The 23,343-nt window shown below is 42.2% G+C and overlaps 1 protein-coding gene across 4 annotated transcripts in view; it reads right to left on the reverse strand.

The window, feature by feature from the left end:
• The window catches only part of helq (helicase, POLQ like), a 59,988-nt gene extending 36,675 nt beyond the window's left edge, over window positions 1–23,313 (reverse strand). Inside the window, exons 1-4 of one of the 4 annotated variants that reach the window (XM_041186115.1) lie at window positions 21,335–23,313; window positions 14,366–15,161; window positions 5,348–5,526; window positions 1,523–1,723 (exon numbers count right to left, since the gene is read on the reverse strand). In XM_041186115.1, coding sequence (XP_041042049.1) covers window positions 1,523–1,723; window positions 5,348–5,526; window positions 14,366–15,161; window positions 21,335–21,541 — 1,383 coding nt within the window. In that variant the 5' untranslated portion in view covers window positions 21,542–23,313. Of the gene's footprint in view, window positions 1–1,522; window positions 1,724–5,347; window positions 5,527–14,365; window positions 15,162–21,226; window positions 21,314–21,334 lie in introns of those variants that run through there. The other 3 variants (XM_041186134.1, XM_041186126.1, XM_041186140.1) reach the window with 3 other exon arrangements.
• Window positions 23,314–23,343: the final 30 nt, after the last annotated feature.

Here is a 23,343-nt window from a genome sequence, read left to right on the forward strand (position 1 = left end):
TATTCTGGCCCCAATGAGTCCATAATTTTAGAATTCTAAGTTTAAACTTTCACCCACTTCTCCCTCAGAGGTTTCCTGCCTTTCATATCCATCACTGGTGGGGAAAAAAAATAAACAGACATTGATGGAAGTAAGATCTTACCCCCTCTTGCACATATGAAATTGAAGATAACTTGAGTATTATGACTTTTAACTGGAGCTCTTGTAAACTTCTAAACATCGTTTATCTGTACTTAGCAGCCTGGCTTTAAATGAATACAAGAACACTCATGTTTCTGCATGATCCTCTGGAGAGGAGTTGCCATATATTAATTGCCTTAGGATAAGTGTGTTGGCTATAAACAGGAAGCTTTCAGATACTGTGTGCAACTGAGGAAGAAGATAAAGCTGTTAGCTTTAATGGCCTACCCGTCAATAAACAAAGACAGCTTTGGTCTCAAAATTAATAATGCTGATCCGAAAAGCCTACTTTTTGCATAAGGACCTTGCAATAGCTGCTCATTCTTATTTCACTCAATTTAATCATTTGTTTCCCACATTGCAGCAGTGAGAGAGAACATTCTGTGAAAGCTGGCTTACTGCGTATAAAGAGCCACGAAAAAACTTAGTTTGAAGAGTCTAAAAAAGAATTTGAAGTCTCCAAAATACTTTGTTACATTTAGGTCATGAAATATTAACATGCAGGTTGAACATTGTTCTGCTGGATTCATTTTACTTCCATGTGAATTGCTCCCTTACAATAAATTTGACTGGTGCTACACCCTGAACTGTAAGGTTTCTCTGTCTAACAAAGACAGCAAGTGTACGAGCTGCGCAAACCATGTGAAACTTTGCTGCAAAGCAACTCAGAAAAAAGGGTCAATGTTAATCTTGTGGCACACTAACTCGTTAACTGTGTGAACAAGGTTAGAAGATCTGGAACCAAGGAGCTGCTAGTCAACCCACAGAAGCTGCTTTCTCCCATTATCACAAATAAAGAAAGATTGATAGGAAGCCTGAATTGTAATTCAACACTACCTTATAATAGTAATGGTGAGCAAAATTTTTACTAGAAATTGCAAGTGAGAACTGGGAATTTAAAACTTATACCTGTGTTCGTTATAATTCATGCTAGGGCAAGGTGTTAGGTTTCAGAAAGAGCACATCTCTTTCTGTCTGGATTACTTCTTTCTTGGTTTATCCCCCCACTTCCCCCTCCCTCCAAAACAAGCTATCAAGAAGCTTGCTTGCTGGAGTTTTGCATGAGTGACTAGTAGTCACCTCTAATTATTCCTCTTGCTTTTGAAGGGAGCAGCATGTTTCTGTTTTCTGCTTCCCTATGGTGTGCAGTTAAAATTGGGAGTCAGTCAAAGGGACTCTGCATTTGCCTCCTTCCACTCGCTCTATGGTGATGCATATTGCTGTTTCAATGTGCTGGCCCTCTACACTTCATTTAAACTACTATTGGTTTCAACTTCATTTTGATTCTATGTACAAAATTATTTAATTGGATAATCAATATGGCAACAATCAATAAGCTTACCTCATCTACTACAACAAGTCCCAAACTATTAATTCTTTCAGTTTCTATTAGGGAATTCACCAAACTATGGGCCTTCTCAATGGTGGCAATGTACAGGGATTTCTTCTGTCTACGCTTGATTGGTGGGAACTTGCCTTTGCTTGCAGCATATTCTTCAACCAAGAAATTAAATTCTATTCCAAAAGCTGAAAGACCTCGCACCTAAAGGAAGCGAACAAAAAACAAAATTGCTAATTATTGCTTCAAAGTTAACAGGTTATTAAATACAATAAACCTTTCCTCAATTCTCTCTCATCCGTCTTACTCTACTTAACTACATTGGCTCAATATTCTATGTATATGTTTAAGAAGATTAGCAATGTTAGTCCACAGTCAATCTATCAAGTGTCCATGAATTGCTCAGGGTGTGCTGAGCCTATCAAGGCTGGGATTTGAGCTAGAGTCTCTTGCCTGGTTGATCAACACAAAGAAGATGCTTGTGTCCCCCTCAGCCCCCAATATTTCATTTTTGGTGACCGTATCACACCTGCAGTATGTGGAGGACATAAAGTATGAAGAAGAATTTTGGCATAAACAAATTTTGCATATAACTATGATATTTCGTCAAATATAGTCTTACTACAGATGACGTATTGACTTACTATGATATTGTACTAGTATATTTGCATTAACAAGAAGGGATTTTGGATATAACTTACATAATATTCAGGATCAGGCCAGCAACCTAACTCCTGATAGCGCTAAAACCAAAAGATCCAAAGTCACCGCTGGAGCTTCTCAAAGGGTAAATGCAGCTCAGTGCAAATGCGTGGATATATCTGGGAGATTATTAAATTCCATTCTTCCTAACATTAAAATGTAATCATCTGAGTTCTGTAGATGCATGTGAGGTGCAACACAAAACTAGGAGCATAACTCAGACAGGCAAAATCAACTCACGACTACTAGCCCTGCATTGCACACTATGGGCAGGATTTTTAGGTCGATGTGTGGGCGCAATTGGCGGGCCTGGGAAATGGACCACTGCCCACGAAGCACGCGCTAAAATGCTCAGCGCTGCTGGGGTGGGAGCGGGAGGAGGATGAGCGCTGATGTAAGCGTGGGCGCGGGGGGAATGCTGAATGAAAGCTCCCTGAAGGCAGAGAGCTGCCGCAGGGAGCTAAAGACTTCAAAACAGTTAAATAAAGATTTTAAAAACTGGACAAAAATGTCCACGCATCACAATCAGTCACCTGAACATCTACATGATGAAAATTCTGTCCATACATTTTTATTTTTTTATATTTAATAACGGAAACCTCATCCCGGCCTTGGAAGAGGTTTCATCAAAAATGCAAAGTCCGCTTGGCAGACTCGTCCATCCGCCAACCGTAAGGTTGGACGGACCACGAAAAATCGGGGACAAACGGAACTTTAACAACTTTAATTGTCTTCTTAATTGTCGGTGCGCGCGCCGACTGAAATATTGCGCAAGCGCAGGATGGCACGGGATGATCACCTGGCTTCATCTTGTGTGATTTCGCATCTGACTGGATTGGGCGCATGCCAACCTAAAAATTCTGCCCTATGTGTACCGGTCTGGGATTGGTATCTTAGAAGATATCTTAAGTGGAGCGAGTATGTAAACCCAAAGGCACTAGCGTTGCCTAAAGGACAAACAATTTTACCAATGCCTTAATCATAATTACACAAGGGAAAATGGATTGAATAAAAGTCTAAAGACCAATCATCACATTTGTACATTTTTCTTTGCAGAATAATTCAAAATACATTCCTATTTCATTCATACAAGATTTGTAATAAAATGTACTTTGGTGCCAACCACAGATCTAGGTAAAAAGATTTGCATTTACATAGCACCTTACGCAACCTCAGGATGTCCCAAAGGACTTTACAGCCAACGAAGTACTTTTGAAGTGTAGTCACTGTTGTAATGCAGGAAACACAACAGCCAGTTTGTGCTACCACAAACAGCATTGTGAAAATGACAAGGTAATCTGGTTTCATAATGTTGATTGATAAATATTGGCCAGGACACCGGGGCTAACTCCCTACTCCTCTTCGAAGTAGTGCCATGGGATCTTTTGTGTCTACCTTCGAAAGCAGACAAGGCCTCGGTTTAATGTCTCATTTGAAAGATTGTGGAGAGAATTTTCTCCCCGTTGGGGGGGTTGGGTGGGAATGGGCGTGGGCAGGTGCGCAGCCGATCACCGCCCGTGCCGCCATTTTACGTGGGTGGGCCAATTAAGGCTGGCGCAGAGTGACATGCACCCAGAGGCGCTTGCGCTACAAGTGTGGGCAGACAGAAGAGGCTGAGTCAGGGATTGCGCTCCTTTGCGTAAGAGCGCAGAAATCTCCTTAAGGCACAGAGCTGCCTCAGGGAGGTTAGTTTAAGTTCTGAAAATTGTAAAGAAGAAAAATTTTTTTAAGATATGACCCCGCATGTGAAAGTGTCACATTAGCTGGGGCATGTCAATGAATGTTATTAAAAATTTTTATAAAACTTTAAATACCTTCATGAAACATCATCCCGCCCGTGGATGAGGTTCCGTGATAAATGCAAAGGCCACCTTGGCTCTTCGTCTGCCCGCCAACCTTAAGGTTGGATGGGCAGCTCAGTTTATTGTTTCAATTGATATTTAAATGGCCTTAATAGGCCTTTGACAGTTCGGCTGGCGCGCAGCCGACTTGGGTGCGTGCCCGCTGAACTGAAAATGTGAATGATGCACGGTGACGTTGGGACGCACGCCTGTGTCACTGTGCGTCATTTTACGCGTTGGCAAGTGGGCCCCACCCTCGCTCACTGACCTGAAAATTCTGGTCTGTGACTCTGACAGTGTGGAATTCCCTCACTATTGCACTGGAGTGTCAATCTGGATTTTTGTGCTCAAGGGTAGAATTTTCCCCCGTCAGTGGGGCTGTGCTCTCAATTGGGTCCACGCCGCCATTTTACGTGGGTGGGCCAATGAAGGTCCTAGAAGCATTGTGCGCTCCCTGTGTGGGTGGCAAGGGGGTTCCCTGAGTCGGGAGTGTGCTCTTTCACGCATGTGTGCGAAAGAGCACAGAAATCTCCCTGAGGCGCACAGGGAGATAAGTTTTAGGTTTTAAAAATTTTAATAAAGAAAAAAAAAATTTAAGACATGTATCCTCATGTGACAGTGTCACATGAGCTCGGACATGTCAATGAACGTTATGAAAAAATGTATTTAATTTATAAACCCTTCATGAAACCTCATCCCACCCGTGTATGAGGGTCCATGAAAAATGCAAAGGCCCCTGGGCTCTTCGTCTGCCTGCCAACCTTGAGGTTGGACGGGCAGCTTTCCCAATAGGCTTAATTTGTTAATTAATGGCCTTAACAGGCCTTTGACAATTTGGCGGGCAAGCAGCCGACTTGGCTGCGTGCCCTCCAAACTGAAAATCTAAGAGACGCTTGGTGACGTCGGGACTAACGCTCGACGTCACCCTGCGTCATTTTACACATCGGCAAGTGGACCCTGCCCCCACTGGCCGAGCCAAAGATTCAGCCCAAGTCTCTGGAGATGAGACTTGAACCCACAGCCTTCTGACTTAATGAGTGTTACCAACTGAGTCACTGCTGACAAAAAAGTGCTTTAAGAACCTAGCACCCACTGATTGACACTTGCAATAGAATATTCTTTTAGAAAGCTGCAAATGCAGAACTTGTGGGGTGATTGACTGCACCAAGTGACAATTAAATAGATTTCTTAATGACAAATTCCCTAATAATTCTTCTGTGTTATTTTAAGAGTGTGGCACTAATTTAAAGAAATGCAGTGCAAGTTAAGTAACAGTCTCTCTCACCTTTTCCTGGACAATAGCCACATATGGCAAAATAAACAGCACATCATTCTTCCTACATAGTAGCTCCTGCATGATCAAAATTTCAGCAACCAGTGTCTTCCCACCATTTGTTGGCAATGAATAAATTAGATTTTTTCTTTCCTGCACAGATTCTAACGTCAAGCAAGTATGTTGCCACTCTGTGAAGTTAAAGAAAAGATCATTAGATGTTTCATCAAGAATCATTTTAAAATTTCATGAATAAATATACCTAATGAAGAGTTAAGATCAATTTAAGACTAAGTAGCAGTCTGCTTTAGCAAGAGGTCTTGCTGCTGTAAATATTTGTCACTATAAAGGCTCTCAAGACATATACTGTAATAAAAATCAACCAGCAAATGGAATAGAATTTGCTCAAACATTTTGTTGTACTATTGTTGATGAGAGCACATGTTGAGAAAGAAAGTAATATACAAAATCTATTTTATGATTTATGTTACATCAAACTATAAATCAGTCTACTTTAATCAGTTATTTCTATCCATATCTAGTATGTGGCTATGACATTTAAATGCCTGGTCAAAGTCAGTATCAAATTTTCAAACCAAATGCAAATAAATAGAAACACAAAATATCTTCTTAAAACATATATGAACATACATACGAACATACGAATTAGGAGCAGGAGTAGGCCACTCATCCCTTCAAGCCTGTTCCGCCATTCAATAAGATCAAGGCTGATCTGATTGTAACCTTAACCCCACATTCCTGCCTACCCTCTTGTTAATCAAGAATCTATATAGCTCTGCCTTAAAAATATTCAGATTCTGCTTCCACCGCCTTTTGAGAGATGAGTTACAAAGATTCATGACACTCTGAAAAAAAAAAATTTCTCCTAATCTCTGTCTTAAATGAGCGACTCCTTATTTTTAAATAGTGACTCCCTAGTTCTAGATTGTCCCACAAGAGGAAACATTCTCTTCACATCCACCCTGTCAAAACCCCTCAGGATCTGAAAGGTTTCAGTCAAGTTGCTTTTTACTCTTCTAAACTCCAAGCATAACCTGTCCAATCTTTCTTCAGAAGACAACCTACCCATTCCCGGTATTAGTCTAGTAAACCGCCTCTGAACTGCTTCTAATGTATTTACATCTTTCTTTAAATAAGGAGACCAATGCTGTACACACTGCAGATGTGGTCTCACCAGTGCCCTGCAGAACTGAAGCATAACCTCTCTACTTTTATAATTAATTCCCCTCAAAATAAACAATAACATTCTATTAGCTTTCCTAATTACTTGTTGTACCTGCATATTAGCCTTTAGGAATTCAGGCACTAGGACACCCAGATTCCTTCTGAATCTCAGAGCTCTGCGTTCTCTCACCATTTAGATAATGTTTCTTTTTTATTCTTCCTGGCAAAATGGACCATTTCACATTTGTCCACGTTATACTCCAGATCTTTGCCCACTCGCTTAACCTATCTATGTCCATTTGTAGCTTCCTTATATCCTCTTCACTATTTACTTTCCTACCGATCTCTGTGTTGTCAGCAAATTTTGCAACCATACCTTCGGTCCCTTCATCCAAGTCATTGAAATAAATTGTAAAAAAGTTGAGGGCCCAGCTCTGATCTCTGTGGCACACCACTTGTTACATCCTGCCAACCAGAAAAAGATGCATTTATGCCAATTCTCTACTTCCTGTTAGCGAGCCAATCTTCTACCCATGTCAATTTATTACCACCTACACAATGAGATTTTATTTGCCACAATAACCTTTGACGTGGCACTTTATCAAATGCCTTCTGGAAATCTAAGTACTGAACATCCACCGGTTCCCCTTTATCCACAGCACATGTGACTCCTTCAAGGAGCTCCAATAAATTGCTTAAACATGATCTCCCTTTAACAAGGTCATGTTGACTCTGCCTGATTGCCTTGAACATTTCTAAGTGCCCTGCTATAATATCTTTAATAATAGCCTCTAACATTTTCCCTATGACAGATGTTAGGTGAATTGGCCTGTAGTTTCCTGCTTTCTGTCTCCCTCCATTTTTGAATAAAGGAGTAACATTTGCTATTTTCCAATCTAATGGAATCTTTCCCGAATCCAGGGAATTTTGGAAAATTAAAACCAATGCATCAACTATCTCACTAGCCACTTCTTTCAAGACCCTAGGATGAAGTCCATCGGGACCTGGGGATTTATCAGCCTGCAGCCCCAACAATTTGCTCAATACCACTTCCCTGGTGATTGTAATTTTTCTGAATTTCTCCCTCCCTTCCATTTCCAGATTTACAACTATTTCTGGGATGTTACTTGTATCCTCTATAGTGAAGACTGATGCAAAATAGCTGTTAAATTCATCCGCCATCTCCCTACTTTCCATTATGAATTCCCCAAACACAATTTCTATAGGACCGAAGCTCAATGTTAATGCTTTTCTTATTTAAATATCTATAGAAACTCTTACTATCCATCTTTATATTTCTAGCTATCTTTCTCTTGTACTCTCATTTTTTCCTCCTTATTAATCTTTTTGTCATTCTTTGCTGTCCTTTATATTCTGTCCAATCTTCTGACCTACCACCCGTCTTTGGGCAATATATACTTTTTCTTTATGTTTGATACTATCTTTAACTTTTTTAGTTAACGATGGATGGTGGGTCCTCCCCTTGAGATTTTTCTTTCTCACTGGAATGTATTTATTTTGTGTATTCTGAAATATCCCTTTAAATGTCTGTCACTGCATCTCTGTTGACCTATCTCTTAACCTTATTTACCAGTTCACTTTAGCTAGCTCTGCTTTCATGCCCCCATAATTGCTCTTATTTAAGTTTAAAATACTAGTCTTTGACACATTCTTCTCTTCCTCAAACTGAATGTAAAAGTCAATCATATTATGATCGCTGCTACATAGGGGTGCCTTCACTATGAGGTTATCAACTAATCCTATCTTGTTGCACAATACCAGATCTAGATAGCCTGCTCTCTGGTTGGCTCCAGAACGTGCTGTTCTAAGAAACTATCCCAAAAACATTCTTTGAACTTCTCATCTATTCTACCTTTGCCTATTTGATTTTTCCAGTCTATATGTAAATTAAAATATGCCAAAATTATCGCAATACCTTTCTGACAAGTTCCATTATCTCTTCCATTATACGCTTTCCTACCATGTAGTTATAATTAGGAGGCTTGTATACCACTCCCACAAGTAACTTCTTGTCTTTATCATTCCTCACCTCAACTCAAACCACTTCTACATCCTGGTTTCCTGAACATAGGTCATCCTTCACTAATGTGCTAATACCATCATTAATTAGCAGAGTGATCCTTCCATCTTTTCCTGATTTCCTTTTCTTCCTAAATGTCACATACCCTTCAATATTCAGGTCCCAATCTCTGTTATCCAGTAGCCATGTACCTGTAATAGCTATCAGATCGTACTTATTTATTTCTATTTGCAGTATCAGTTCATCTGCTTTGTTTTGAATGCTACGTGCATTTAGATACAGAGCCTTTAGTTTTGTCCTTTTATTATTTTTGTAGTGCCATCTTATCTGTTGATTTTCTCTTAGATTTGTACTCTCTGTCCCTTCCGGTCACAGTCTGTTTATCATTTCCCGTATTAGTACCTTTCTCTCTCGCTCTGTCTCTACTCTGGTTTACCACATCTTCCAAAATTTGATCCCTTGTCCTCGCTTTTTAGCTTAAAACCCTCTCTACTTCCCCAGTTATGCGGCTTGCGAGAACATCAGCCCCAACATGTTTCAGGTGCAGATCATCCCTATGGTACAGATCCCACTTTCCCCAATATTGGTGCCAGTGCCCAACGAACTGGAACCCACTTCTTCCCACACCAATCTTTAAGCCACGTATTCATTTCTCTAAGCTTATTTGGCCAATGCAAATTTGCACATGGCTGAGGTAATAATCTAGAAATTATTACTTTTGAGGTTCTATTTCTTAATTTGGTGCCTAGCTCCTCATACTTGACTATGCAGAACCCCCTTCCTCATCCTGCCTATGTTGTTGGTGCCTACATGGACAATGACCACTGGATCCTCCCCCTCCCACTATAAATTCCTCTCCAACCCTGAGCAAATGTCCTGAACCATGGCACTGGGCAGGCAATATAGCTGTCTGGGCTTTTGCTCTTTGCTACAGGGCACAGTGTCAATCCGTCTTATTATACTGTCCCCTACTACCACTACATTCCTTTGTGTTCCCCTTGAATGGCTTCCTGTACCACAGTGCCATGGTCAGTCAGCTCATCCACCCTGCAGCCCCCACTCTCATCCAAACAAGCTGAAAGAACCTCAAATCTGTTGGAGAATTTCAGAGGCTGACACTCCTGCCCTCTGGATCCCCTTACTTGCCTCAGCTGCAGTTACACCCTCCTGTCCCTGACCACCTTCCAAATCAGAAGACCCTAACCTAAGGGATGTGACTTCCCTCCTGGTGTAAAGCATCCAGGTAACTCTCGCTCTCCCTGATGTGTCACTGTGTCCACAGCTCTGCCTCCAACGCAATGAATCTGAGCCAAAGCTCCCCAAGCTGCAGACGCTTACTGCAAACATGCTAGCCCTGGATCACACCGGTATCCAGGAGCTCCCACATGCTGCAGCCATGACACGTCACCTGTCCTGCCACATTTATGTGCATTAATTAATTACTTAATTATTGCATTCAATTATTTATTTTCTTTTATATATTTATTAGTCTTATCACAAATTCTTGTACTATTTTAAACCTTAGAAATAGAATAGACTTACTGGGTACTCACCAAACAGCTTAGTTCTTCCTCTGTGGTAGAGCAAGAACCAATTCCTACAGGGTGAAGAAGTTAGAAAAAGCAAAGGAGTACCTCCCTCCCCACCTCACCAATCTCTCTCAGCTCACCAAACTCTCACAATCTGTTGAGGTTGCACTCCAGTGCAACACTGTCACCTTAATCGATGTAAAAAATATTCGCTTCCTTACATTATAAAAGCAATAATTAATAATTTCCTAAACAAAGCCTGATCATATTTTATTTACAAATATTCACAATTTTCTCTGAAGTTAATTCTATTTCTTGTCACTCTTCTCCCATTCCCTTCCAAAGGCAGTGACTTCTAGTTAGTTTCTCTGTTGGCTGCTCTCCATTACCTTGGCCAATTGGCCTTCATGCATGTGTGAGCTGATCTGAGCGTGGAAGCAAAGCAAATGATTATATCATCTCCACACATGCACATATACTAGATGTGTAACCTATGGGCACTGAGGCCAATTGCCAAACGAGCCAACATGCAAAGGTTGGGTTTGAACCCGAGACTCTCCAGCTGTGTATAATTCAGTTGCTCAATGAATAAATTTGCTGAGCCAAGCAAAGCACTCAAGATTAATATTTTAACAAGTATTTCTGAAATATTTTTACAAAGGGATATTATAGGTTCACGCACTTTAAGCTAACAACAACAAAGAAAGCTGTGGGTGCATATTAATATGATTTGAGCACATGGGGGATGATGGGTCAAACAGCTATAACAATGACAATATTGTGCTAGTCCATGATGATATAATTACAGCTATTTTATGTACGTATACATGTAATGAATGCCAGGCTTTAAAGCAACAAACGATAGTCTGACATTACTGCTTGGTGAAAATGTAGCAGGTGATTTAAAAGTGAAGCTGATGCTTGTTTTCTATTCCCAAACACCCAGGGCAATGACGAGTTATTCAAAGAAAAAGCCACCTGTTGTGTGGAGAGAAAATAAGAAGGCTTAAAAAGCCATTTTTGACAACTGGTTTACATTCTACTTTTGGTCAGTTGACAAGGATTATTGTTCAGCAAATAATCTTGCCAACAAAGCACTGCTCCTTCTGAACAATGCTCCTGGTCATCCTATGGCTTTTGATGACCTCAGTGACAATGTTAAGGTGATCTTCCTACCCCCTAATAGCACCTCCATTTTTCAGTCTATGGATGAAGGGGTGATTACAACCTTCAAGGCCTATCACCATTGAAAAACCTTTGGACAGGCCATCAGGGAAACTGAGATGATGATGTTCCTAACCTAATGGAACCTTGGAAGAATTATAAAATCATTAAGGCCATTAATAAAATATCTGTGGCATAAGCATCTGACATCATATTTGTGCCAACATTAAGACTGCCCATTTTGACCTTTGAGTTATTTGGAGTGGCAGAAGGTGGGAGGTGGTGTTCCACGAGGATCAGCACCAGGACCATTGTTGTTCACAATTTTTAGGAATGACAATTAAAAATGCTGGCCTAGCCCAGCGATGCCTACGTCTGGTGGAAGAATTTTTAAAATTTTACATTGACAATTTGGACTTTGGAATGAAAATACACAATTTCTAAATTTGCAGAATTTAGTGAGGGATAGTCAATATTCAGGAGGACTGCAACAAATTACAGGAGGACATGAATTAACTTGCTGACTGGGCAAATAATTAACAAATGAAGTTCAACACAGATAAATGTGAGGTAGTACATTTTAGTAGGAAGAATAGGGAGGTCACTTATTACTTGGAAGATGCAAGTCTAGGTGGATCTCAGTGTACAGGTACATCAGTCACTAAAAGTTGTGCTGCAGGTTAGCAAGGTCCTTAAAGAAAAGCAAACAACCACTAGGTATATTTTTAGAGGGATAGAATTGAAAAGTAGGGAAGTTATGCTAAACCTGTATCAAACGTTGATTAAACCACAGAGTACCGCATGCGGTCCTGGTTACCATATTATAAAAATAATATAGAGGCACTGGAGAGGGTACAGAGAAAATTTACAAGCTTGATACCAGAAATGTGTGGAAAGAATTGACAGGCTGGGTCTCTTTCCTCTTGAAAAAAGGCTGAGGAGTGACCTAATAAAAGTCTCTAAAATTATGAACGATTTTGATAGGGTGAACACAGAAACAATGTTTTCATTTAGGGGGAAGAGCCTAACTAGAGGCCATCAATATAAGATCACCAGGAAATTCAATAGTGAATTCAGAAGAAACTTCTTTCACCCAAAGAGTGGTGAGAATGGGTAACATGCTACCACAGGAAGTGGTTCAAGTGAATGGTATATAGATGCATTTAAGGGGATGCTACACAAGCATACGAGGGAGAAGGGAATAGATGCTACTGATGGTAGGTTTAGATGAGAAAAGATAGGAGGAGGTTTGAGTGAAGCATAAACAGCAGCAAGGACCGGCTGGGTCAAACAGTCTGTTTCTGTGCCATATATTCTATGTAATCCTATGTAATATGATCCGACTCAGCTCATCTGCTGCTGAAACCCTAATTCGTGCCTTCATTACTCCTAGATACAACTATTCCAATGCACTCCTGGTTGGTCTCCCACATTCTACCCTCCATAAACTGAGCTCATCCAAAATTATTTTGCCTGTGTCTTAAGTTGCAAGTCCTGTTCCTTCATCACCCTTGTGCTTGCTGACCTAAACTGGCTATGGGTCAAGCAATGTCTTGACTTTAAAATTCTCTTTCTTGTTTTTAAATCTCTCCATGGCCTCACCCCTCACTAACTTTGTAATCTCCTCCAGCTCCTCAACCCTCCGATATCTGCATTCTTCCAATTTTGACTCTTATGCAGTCCCAATTATAATTGCTCCACCACTGGTGGCCGTGCCTTCAGTAGCATTGACCCCAAGCTCTGGAATTCCCGCTTACCTCCCTACAGCTTTCTGCCCTTCTCTTCCTCACTTTCCTCCTTTAAGAGACGCCTTAAAACCTACGTCTTTGACCAAGCTTTTGATCATCTGACCTAATATCTCCTTATGTGGCTTGGTGTCATATTTTGTTTTATAATGCTCCTGTGATGTGCCTTGGGATATTTCATTATGTTAAAGGAGCTATATATATAACTTGTTGTTGTAAATGATATGGTACTATTTTTAAGCTGTGCAAGAATGGGAGTACACACATAAATCTTTGAAGGTCACAATACAAGTTGATAAAACTGTCAAAAATACATACAAGATCCTGAACTTCATTAAGAGAAACACACAGTACAAAAGCAAGGAAGTTATGCTAACAATTTAAAAATTGGTAATGAGATCTCAGTTGCACTATTCTGTCCAATTCTTGGCACCACACTGTCAGACAGATGTCAAGGCCTTACAGAGGATGCAGAGGGAATTTACTGAATGGTGCTAAGGATGAGGAGCTTCAGCTATTAGATGAGACCTAGAGAGTTTGAGATTGTTCTCCTTAAAGCAGAGAAGGTTTAGAAGAGACTGAATACAGGTATTCAAAATTAGGAGAGGTCTTGATAAAGTAAATAGGAAAAAACTGGTTTCACTTCCATTGCCAGCGAAGTCAATAACCAGAGGACACAGATTTAAAATAAAGCCATAAGGGAGATGACAAGAACTTTTTACTCAGCAAGTTTTTACAATCTGGAATGCAATGCCAGAAAAGGTGGTAGAAGCAGATTCAAGAGGAACGTTCAAAAGTGAATTGGATATCTACTTGAAATGGAAAATAATTGCAGGGTATGGGAGAAAAGCGTGGGAAATATAACTAAATAAATTGCTCCTTCAAAGAGCTGGCATGAGCATGATGGGTTAAATGACCCCCTTCTGTGCTTTATGATTCCATGATTCTAACAAAACAGTAGAACGACTATGTCATCCCCACTTTCCCTCATGATTTCTTTAGATCCACAGCTCAAACAAACCATCCTGAAACGCTGCCTCGATGGACAATTGGAGGATCCACCTAGCTTAGATAAAAAAACTGATAAAATATTCTCCAACTACTACATTACAGACAGGCAAACTTAGTGACACAAAATTATCTATTTAGATTCAAATTCTGTTACTGCAGTGTTAATCTCTCTCTGACATAATATTATCATCAAAGTTTGTTAGCATGTTCCTTTACCATTCTGGCCTGATTGGCTATGAACTCCTCCATAAATATAGCCTTACATTAGAGTCCCTCTTTCAGCACTTATAAATTACGTATCTTCCTTTTCAACATACTATATTTAACCATTTTTCAAACTTGCTTTCCCATTTACCATAGAGTTCTTTGATGCCTTTGAACTGGAAAATCAGATCCTTGACTTTGCTCGGAAGTCCATAAAAAGGCCCCATATCAACCCCTGAAGAAGCTTCAATAGTTTTCAGAGCAACGTTTATTTCCTCAGAAAGAACAATCTCCTTCAGCTGTTTACTCCTGGATGCCTGTGGTGCGGGTGCCATAGCATTTCCAGCCATTGCATGTTTCATCTGATCTTTCAGGCTCATCTGCTTACTTGTTCCAGAATTTGTAATCCTTGATTGGTTTTGTACTTTGCTAAGATTTAGCATTTCCTTCTCCGAATTTGAGGGAATATTAGGGTGGTCGTTGACACAACAGTTTGACATCCAACTGGTTTCTGATTCTAAGCTTTTGCTTTTATGCTTTATCAGTGGTGAGTTAATTTTTTCCATTAGTGCAAGTTGTGAGCTTGGTAACTCATCTGGTTCATCAATGTTTCCAGCTTGCAACACAGATAAAACTTCTGTACAAATCTGCTCACTTGCAGCATTGCTCTTCTTTCCACTAGAGTCTTTCTTGCTAGTAGCAAGGATCACATCCTCAACAGGGTGCTTGTGTGTTTTGCTCTCATCATTTTGTAAACAATTGAGCAAGTTGGGATTCTGAAATGTCGTCTGAGGTTCCACAGCATCTTTCCAGTCTTCCTTTTCATTTTCCGCTGGGCTTGAAGCAAAATTGGGACATCTTCTTTCTGCAAGCTGTGTCAAAAAGCAGCTGTCATCTGCAAAGCTTTCATAGTCCCCAAAGAGATCTTCCTGACTGTCACAGTCAACCTGAAAAAATACAGAAACACATAAAATGTTCTCATTTGAATAGGTACGCAAAGTAATTTTGTGCACATCGATAATACAAAAAAAACCCAATAAATCATAGGAAGGAAAGCTTAAGGTTGAAAGACTTAGGAAATCACAACCTGGCAATATTTATTCAGTAAGTTACAACTAAAATTTGGTGTACAAGTCAGGCCTTTATAAATATTTGCATAACGTCTAAATATGAGGAAAGGACAGTGACACTGCACTTTATGCTCAGTCTTACTAATCAGCTGGGAAAATATTCCTTAAAAACTGAACATAAATAGGACAGCACTGCTTCATCATCTTGTAGTTCAGTCAATTACAATTAATTTAATATGTGGCAGGAAACTTGGCTTTTTGTTCTGTGTCCTTTTTATGTTTCAAAGATATGATGATGTTGTATTTTTAAAGAAATATCTTTAAACAGATACTTACCTGGCAGGGGAGAGACCTTCATCGCGTTTCTGCCAGGGAAACAGCAATGGCTATAACCAGTCAAACCCCTTACCATAAGGTACCTAACACCATCCGAGTCATGGTGAAGGGCAGCCAGCAAGGAACAGGAATGGATAGGACCTTATTCACCAATAGGATCCTATTCAAGCTGGTTTCGAGGCTGCGGAGATCTACTGCCTACAGGATTTCCCCAGCGCTGGTTTCTTTGATGTGACCTTCAAGCAAGTGGCAGCTTGTGTCAAACTCCTGAAGGTGTTTGAGGAAAAGAAAGACCTGCCAGAAATGAAGATCCTGACGGCGGAGCCGCTTTTTGCTCTACCGTTGCATTGAGAACGGGTTGCGACGGTGCATCTGTACAACCCCTACGTCCCTGTTGCTGACATGCTCACCTTCCTTACCAGGTACTTCGATAAGGTTGGGAGCTGCACTGAAGTTAAAGATAATTTGGGGATCTGGACTTGTAAACGCCAGGTTAAGGTAACGCTCAAGACCGACGGTAAGGGAGCCGTTTTCCACCCCCCTTCCAGATTCGCTATCGGGGGAAGCCGTGGGTACCTTGTCTACGCTGGGCAACCCAAACTTTGTCGCTCATGCGGCAAGTCTGGTCATGTGGCGGCCAACTGCAGTGCTGTCCTCTGCAAGAACTGCAAAAAGGAAGGGCACTAGACAAAAGATTGTAAACAGGCTAAGTGCTGCAACCTGTGTGGTGAGGCAAGTCACCTCTACAAGACCTGCCCCAAACGTTGCCGTTCTTATGCACAGGCAGCCAAAGCCAATGAGGGGGAAGCAGAAGAAATGCCTCGTGTCACTCCAATCATCAAGGCCCCCAGGGAGAACAACGAGACAAAGGAGGACACAGAGAGAGACAAGGTGGAGGAAAAGATTGGGGCAACAGACAGCCAATCAACAGCACTGCCCCCTGAACCTCCCACTCCTCAGGAGAGCGAATCAATGGCGGAGGAGGAGGAGGCAGCAGTGGGAAAGCAGCAGGGGGAGTGGCAGCTGGTGAAGAGAGCCAAAAGGAAGAAGGGGCTAAAAAGAAACCAAGCCACTTCCCAGACAAGAGTCAAGAGGCGTCTCCTATCCGACACGGATAACAAGAGCAGCAGCTCTTTGGACGAAGAAGGGCCAGGGCGGCGCCAACAGAAGAAGCGGCAAAACGCTAGGGAGTTGGAGGATGAGACACCCGAGCTCCAGAACATTGGAGACAATGAGGAGACCAGCACACCCCAACTTGGCCCACAACCCGAAGAGGCCAGTGCACCACAACCCCAGGAATCTGGGAACAGTGAGGCGCTCAGCGCACCCCAGCTCTGGGAAGCCGGGAACAGCAACGCCCCAGAGGGGGAGAGGATTGGAGAAGCTTCTCCAACAGAGGACATTTCAAACCCCGCTCTCTGCACAGACCCCCAGATGCCACCCGAGCAGAACATCTCCAATGGGGAGGTTTAGGACGCTTTCTTCAGCCCATCCCAAGTGAATCAATTTGAGCACACCACGGGCATGAAGGAGCAGACCAATGGTCTGGAACTCTCAGAGACAACAGGTTTGGTAAGCGACGAACTGCTTTAAAATGGGTGTAAAGATTGTATCCATAAATGTGCGTAGCATTAAATCTACTAAGCGATGTGTTGCGACCTTGGATTACCTTGCCAAGGTCAAAGCTGACCTGTTGTTTCTGCAGGAGTGTGCGATACCGCACCTCAGCTCCTACAGGCAATGGTCACGATGGTGGTCCCATGGGCCATCGATCTGGTCGGGAGGAAATGACTCTCGTTCCTCCGGCCTCGGGATTCTGCTGCGGGGAGGCAGCTTCACCGTCTCCCAGGTTAAGGAGGTGGTGGGCGGGCGCCTCCTCGTAGCAGACGTAATGTATAAGAACGTTCCACTCCGGTTAATTAACGTCTACGCCCCGTCACAAGGGGCTGAGTGGCTGGAGGTTTTTCAGCAGCTCCCACTGCTGCTGGCGACCTCCAGGCCGGTCATTCTGGGCGGTGACTTCAACTGCATCATCGATGTGGCTGGACGATCCGGCAGGGCCGACAGCAGATTGGATGCTACATCCAGATCCCTGATGGAAACAGTAAAGGATGCCAAGCTGCACGACGTCTTCAGCAACCCCGCAGACGGAGCGCAGCATAGATACACCTGGTCGCGGCCTGACGGGTCCATCTGTTCCAGGATAGATTTCCTGTTTGTGTTCTGTGCAGTCACAGTCAGATCCACCGACGTCAAGCCGGTGTTCTTCTCTGACCACTGCCTCCTACTGGCTGACTGTCACTTAGAGAAGGACCAGAGGGTTGGCAGGGGGGCATGGAAGCTAAACGTGCAACTGCTGACCCCAGAGAACATTGAGGAGCTCAAGAGGGATTACAAAGGTTGGAGAACCATGAAACCCCACTTTGAGTCACTGACACACTGGTGGGAAGCGATCAAGGGAAACATCAAGAGGTTTTTCGTCCTCAAAGGCACCCAGAAAGCTAGAAAGGAACAGAGGGAAATGTCCCGACTCCAGAAAAACATGCAGAACCTGCTCTGGCTGCGGTCGATGGGGGTCGATATCAAGGAGGAACTCCAAGAGGTGAAGAGCCAGCAAGCCTCGCTCTTTGCCTCGGAGGCCTCCAAGATCATCTTCCGTTCCAGAGTCTGCTCCGTGGAGCAGGATGAGACGTGCTCACGTTTCTTCTTCCAAAAGGTACACAGAGAGAGCTCTGTGATTAGCAGCCTGAAGGAAGAAGATGGCTCAGTAAAGTCATCACAGTCCGACATTTTGAGGATCAGCAAATCCTTCTATGCCGGATTATATGACGTGAAGCCCACAGACAGCACGGCCTCCCAGTCCTTCCTGTCCTCTATCACGGAGGTCTTAGACGACAGTACACGGGAGAGTCTGGACAAAGCGCTAACTCCTGACGAACTGACTGAGGCCCTTGAGTCCTTCGAGAAGAGTAAAACTCCCGGAAGCGATGGCTTGCTGGCGGAGTTGTATTCGGCTCTGTGGGACTGGATCGGCCCAGACCTGCTAGAAGTGTACGAGAGTATGCTCCTGGCCGGCAGTATGTCAGAATCCATGAGGAAAGGCATTATCACCCTCATCTACAAGCACAAGGGGGAAAGGGAGGAAATTAGAAATTGGCGACCCATTTCACTGTTGAATGTGGACTATAAAATTCTGTCCAAGGTCATCGCCAATCGGGTCAAATCCGCTCTGGAATTGGTGATCCACCCTGACCAGACCTGCACTGTGCCGGGCAGGAAGATCTCTGACAGCCTCGTGCTGCTCAGGGATACGATTGCCTATGTATTCCTTCCCAAATGGCTGCAATTCACCCAAAGGCTAATCTTATCCCAGCTCTTCTGAATTTCCCTTCCTCAATACTCCTTTCCCCATTCTTCTTCCAGCCTCTCTACCTCTCCCTTCTCTGACCCATCTCCCCCATTTTATAGCTCCCCTCTCCACTGGTTGCTCTTCTTCCCCGAGCCAACTATCCTCTCTATCGGATAAGCTTTGCCATCCTCCAACCCTTCACATTGGTTGCATTGCAACCCTTCCTGTGCTCCCTGACTTTTCCAGAACCACTTTATCCAATTCAGGGTCAAGGGGAGTCAGAGCTTATCCTGACAGGCAATGGGCGCTAGGCGGGGTCCACCCAGGACAGGACAGCAGTCCATCACAGGGTACACACACTAAGGGACAATTTAACCATAGCCAATCCACCTAACCAACACGTCTTTTGACGGTGGGAGGAAACCGGAGCACCTAGCAGAAACCCACGCAGACACTGGGAGAACGTGCAAACTCCATACAGAGAGACACCTGAGGTCAGAATCAAACCTGGGTCCCTGGAGCTGTGAGGCAGCAGCGCTAACCATTGCGCCATTGTGCCCTTACTCACTGACCCGAAACATATGACCTTATCTCAGTGTACCACAAGAGATCATACAGTATTTAGAAGTGGATCAAATATCTCAGATTTCCAGCATCCATAGTATTTTGCTTTTATTAAAAATCTCATGCCTGCATGCAACACTTCTCCAGCAATTTTTTAAATTATAAATTCCTATGCCCACGTTCATATTGGAAACTGCTCATGTAAACTTATTTCTGCTGTGATAATACTTCTGTTAGTGGAAGTGCTGCAACACCACCACTCACAGGAGGCTGCAATGACACTGAAAGCAAGAATTGCATGCATACAACACTTTTCACAAACACCAGACATCTCAAAGTGCTTTGCAGTCAATGAAGTACCTTTTGAAGTGTAGTCACTGGTTTAATGGAGGAAACATGGCAGCCAATTTGTGCACAGCAAACTTACACAATGTGATAATGACCAGGTAATCTGTATTTTGTAATGTTGGTTCACGGATAAGTATTAGCCAGGACACCAGAGATAACTCCCACGCACTTGTTCAAAATAGCGCCATGGGATCTATTACATCTACCTGAGCAGGCAGATGAAGCCTCAGTTTAACATCTCATCTGAAAGACGGCACTTCTGACAATCATCAGCTGACTCCCTCATAACTACAATAGAGTGTCAGCCTTTATTTTTGTGCTCAAGACCTGAAGTGGCACTGTGACAAGTTTACATAGTGAACTTTCATTATAAATGTGGGCAGAGGGATTTAACAAGGAAATATAAAAATAACAGTCTTTCAAATGGGAATTGAATTACATCTCTGTGCCCTGATCCAATTATCTTTTCCATCGTACCTCGCTTCACCTTGCATCAAGGACCACAATTGAATTTAGCTTCCTGGGAGTAATTCTGACTGTGTGATAGAATGAAATAAGTGATAGTGAATTCGTAAGCTATTTTATATAAAACAGAATACTGATTCACTGTCATTAATTTTATATTATTATGCAAAGTCAAAATTACCCCTGCCCACCCAGTCTGTAACACCATGGGAGTTTAACTGCATATTTTTATAAATAATTAAAATGATTAAAGTTGTAAATTTGTTTTAAATGAATTGTTAATTATTTCACATTAGAATAATTAGAAAATGGGTTGAAGCACTGAACATTGAGGACCTGGACAGCATAAAAAAAGTGATTTCAGGCAGTGTAAGGAGGTGTATAATTATATATCCTCTCAAATCTCTCTCAGTGAGGGACGGGGGTGTGGGGGAGGTGAGAGCATCACCTGACAGAATTTTCATGGAATCTTAATGTTCTTTATTAAACATGGGTACATTAGTATTTGGTGGAGGAATATGAGCCACAAACATGCAGGAATGTGAGGCAAGAACGTCCTCAGCAAATATAACCATCTGAATTTAAACAGCAGGTTTGCCTCATGAGTTACCAAGCAGGTTCTACTCATTAATCCATTTCCATCTACTACTAATCCTTGACATGCATTCTCTATTTCTCTGTAAATTCATCACTTGTGAACATCAGCAAATCTCTGTTGTGCTTCTCTTGTGCTTTTTGTACATCTTTACATGTCCTTTGTATAAGCCAGTTAGATCTTGAACACCTTTTTTAGCTGGCCCTTTGCTAAGTATGTTGTTTCTCTTTTATCCAAATCTTTGTTGTGAATGTTTGTCATATCCTTTACATGTCTCATGTATACCTGCATATCTGCTGTGTAGACATCCCTTTACAAGTCTCTTATACAAAGACATATTTCTTAGATTTGTAAATATCTGGTAAATCTTCATATCACTGTGTGCTGCGGTACCTGCTCCATGTAATCCTGGGTCAGTGATGATGCAGGATGCACCTCCTCCTTTTGCTTCACATTCATTTCAGGAACACTAATGCAGTTACTGTTCTTTTTCTTGCTGGGTGGTGCTGTCTTGATACTAACATTTTTTTCCCTAACTCGTTTCCGTATAGGAACCCACTGATTTGTATCCTGACTCTCACTGGATTGGTCCAAATCCATGTTAAGGCACAGTGAATGTTACACCAGATCTGTCTTGTTTCTTGGTCAACCAAGAGACCTGGCTAAGGTCAATTTCCATTCCACAACAGCTTCCCGGGAAAACACAATCAGACTGGAATATTTTCACATGCATGAGAACTGTCACAACCACTCCTAAACACTTATAGTATACAAGAGATCAAATTACACCCACAAACAGACTAGAGCTCAGATCCTTGATGTTCAAACTTACAGAAGTTACCATCACATTCAGTGTTCACAATCACACCCCAATAGAATAGTCACCATGACATTCAGTGTTCACAATCACACCCCAATAGAATAATCACCATGACATTCAGTGTTCACAATCACACCCCAATAGAATAGTCACCATGACATTCAGTGTTCACAATCACACCCCAATAGAATAGTCACCATGACATTCAGTGTTCACAATCACACCCCAATAGAAGAGTCACCATGACATTCAGTGTTCACAATCACACCCCAATAGAATAGTCACCATGACATTCAGTGTTCACAATCACACCCCAATAGAATAGTCACCATCACATTCAGTGTTCACAATCACACCCCAATAGAACAGTCACCATGACATTGTGTTCACAATCACACCCCAATAGAACAGTCACCATGACATTGTGTTCACAATCACACCCCAATAGAATAGTCACCATGACATTCAGTGTTCACAATCACACCCCAATAGAATAATCACCATGACATTCAGTGTTCACAATCACACCACAATGGAACAGTTACCATCACATTCAGTGTTCACAATCACACCCCAATAGAATAATCACCATGACATTCAGTGTTCACAATCACACCACAATGGAACAGTTACCATCACATTCAGTGTTCACAATCACACCACAATGGAAGTTAACATCACATTCAGTGTTCACAATCACACCACAATGGAACAGTTACCATCACATTCAGCGTTCACAATCACACCACAATGGAAGTTACCATCACATTCAGTGTTCACAATCACACCACAATGGAAGTTACCATCACATTCAGTGTTCACAATCACACCCCAATGGAACAGTTACCATCACATTCAGTGTTCACAATCACACCACAATGGAAGTTACCATCACATTCAGTGTTCACAATCACACCACAATGGAAGTTACCATCACATTCAGTGTTCACAATCACACCCCAATGGAACAGTTACCATCACATTCAGCGTTCACAATCACACCACAATGGAAGTTACCATCACATTCAGTGTTCACAATCACACCCCAATGGAACAGTTACCATCACATTCAGCGTTCACAATCACACCCCAATGGAACAGTTACCATCACATTCAGTGTTCACAATCACACCCCAATAGAACAGTCACCATGACATTCAGTGTTCACAATCACACCCCAATAGAATAATCACCATGACATTCAGTGTTCACAATCACACCCCAATGGAACAGTTACCATCACATTCAGTGTTCACAATCACACCCCAATGGAACAGTTACCATCACATTCAGTGTTCACAATCACACCCCAATGGAACAGTTACCATCACATTCAGTGTTCACAATCACACCACAATGGAACAGTCACGATCACGTTCAGTGTTCACAAGCACGCCCGATATTCACACTCACAATGAAACTGTCACAAATACACCGGGAATACGGCGCCATTGCCCTGACAATTTAAATTCAAACGCTGCAGGTTGATTGGTAGTTGTGGGTTTGCTATTGTCCGAAACAGGCCAGTCTTGGCTCCGCCCCTCATTCACAGCCAACGCTGGAAGACGTCATTTCCGCTAAC

Source organism: Carcharodon carcharias, chromosome 1 (assembly GCF_017639515.1).
Source record: "Carcharodon carcharias isolate sCarCar2 chromosome 1, sCarCar2.pri, whole genome shotgun sequence".
In the NCBI taxonomy this organism is placed as follows: Eukaryota; Metazoa; Chordata; class Chondrichthyes; order Lamniformes; family Lamnidae; genus Carcharodon; species Carcharodon carcharias.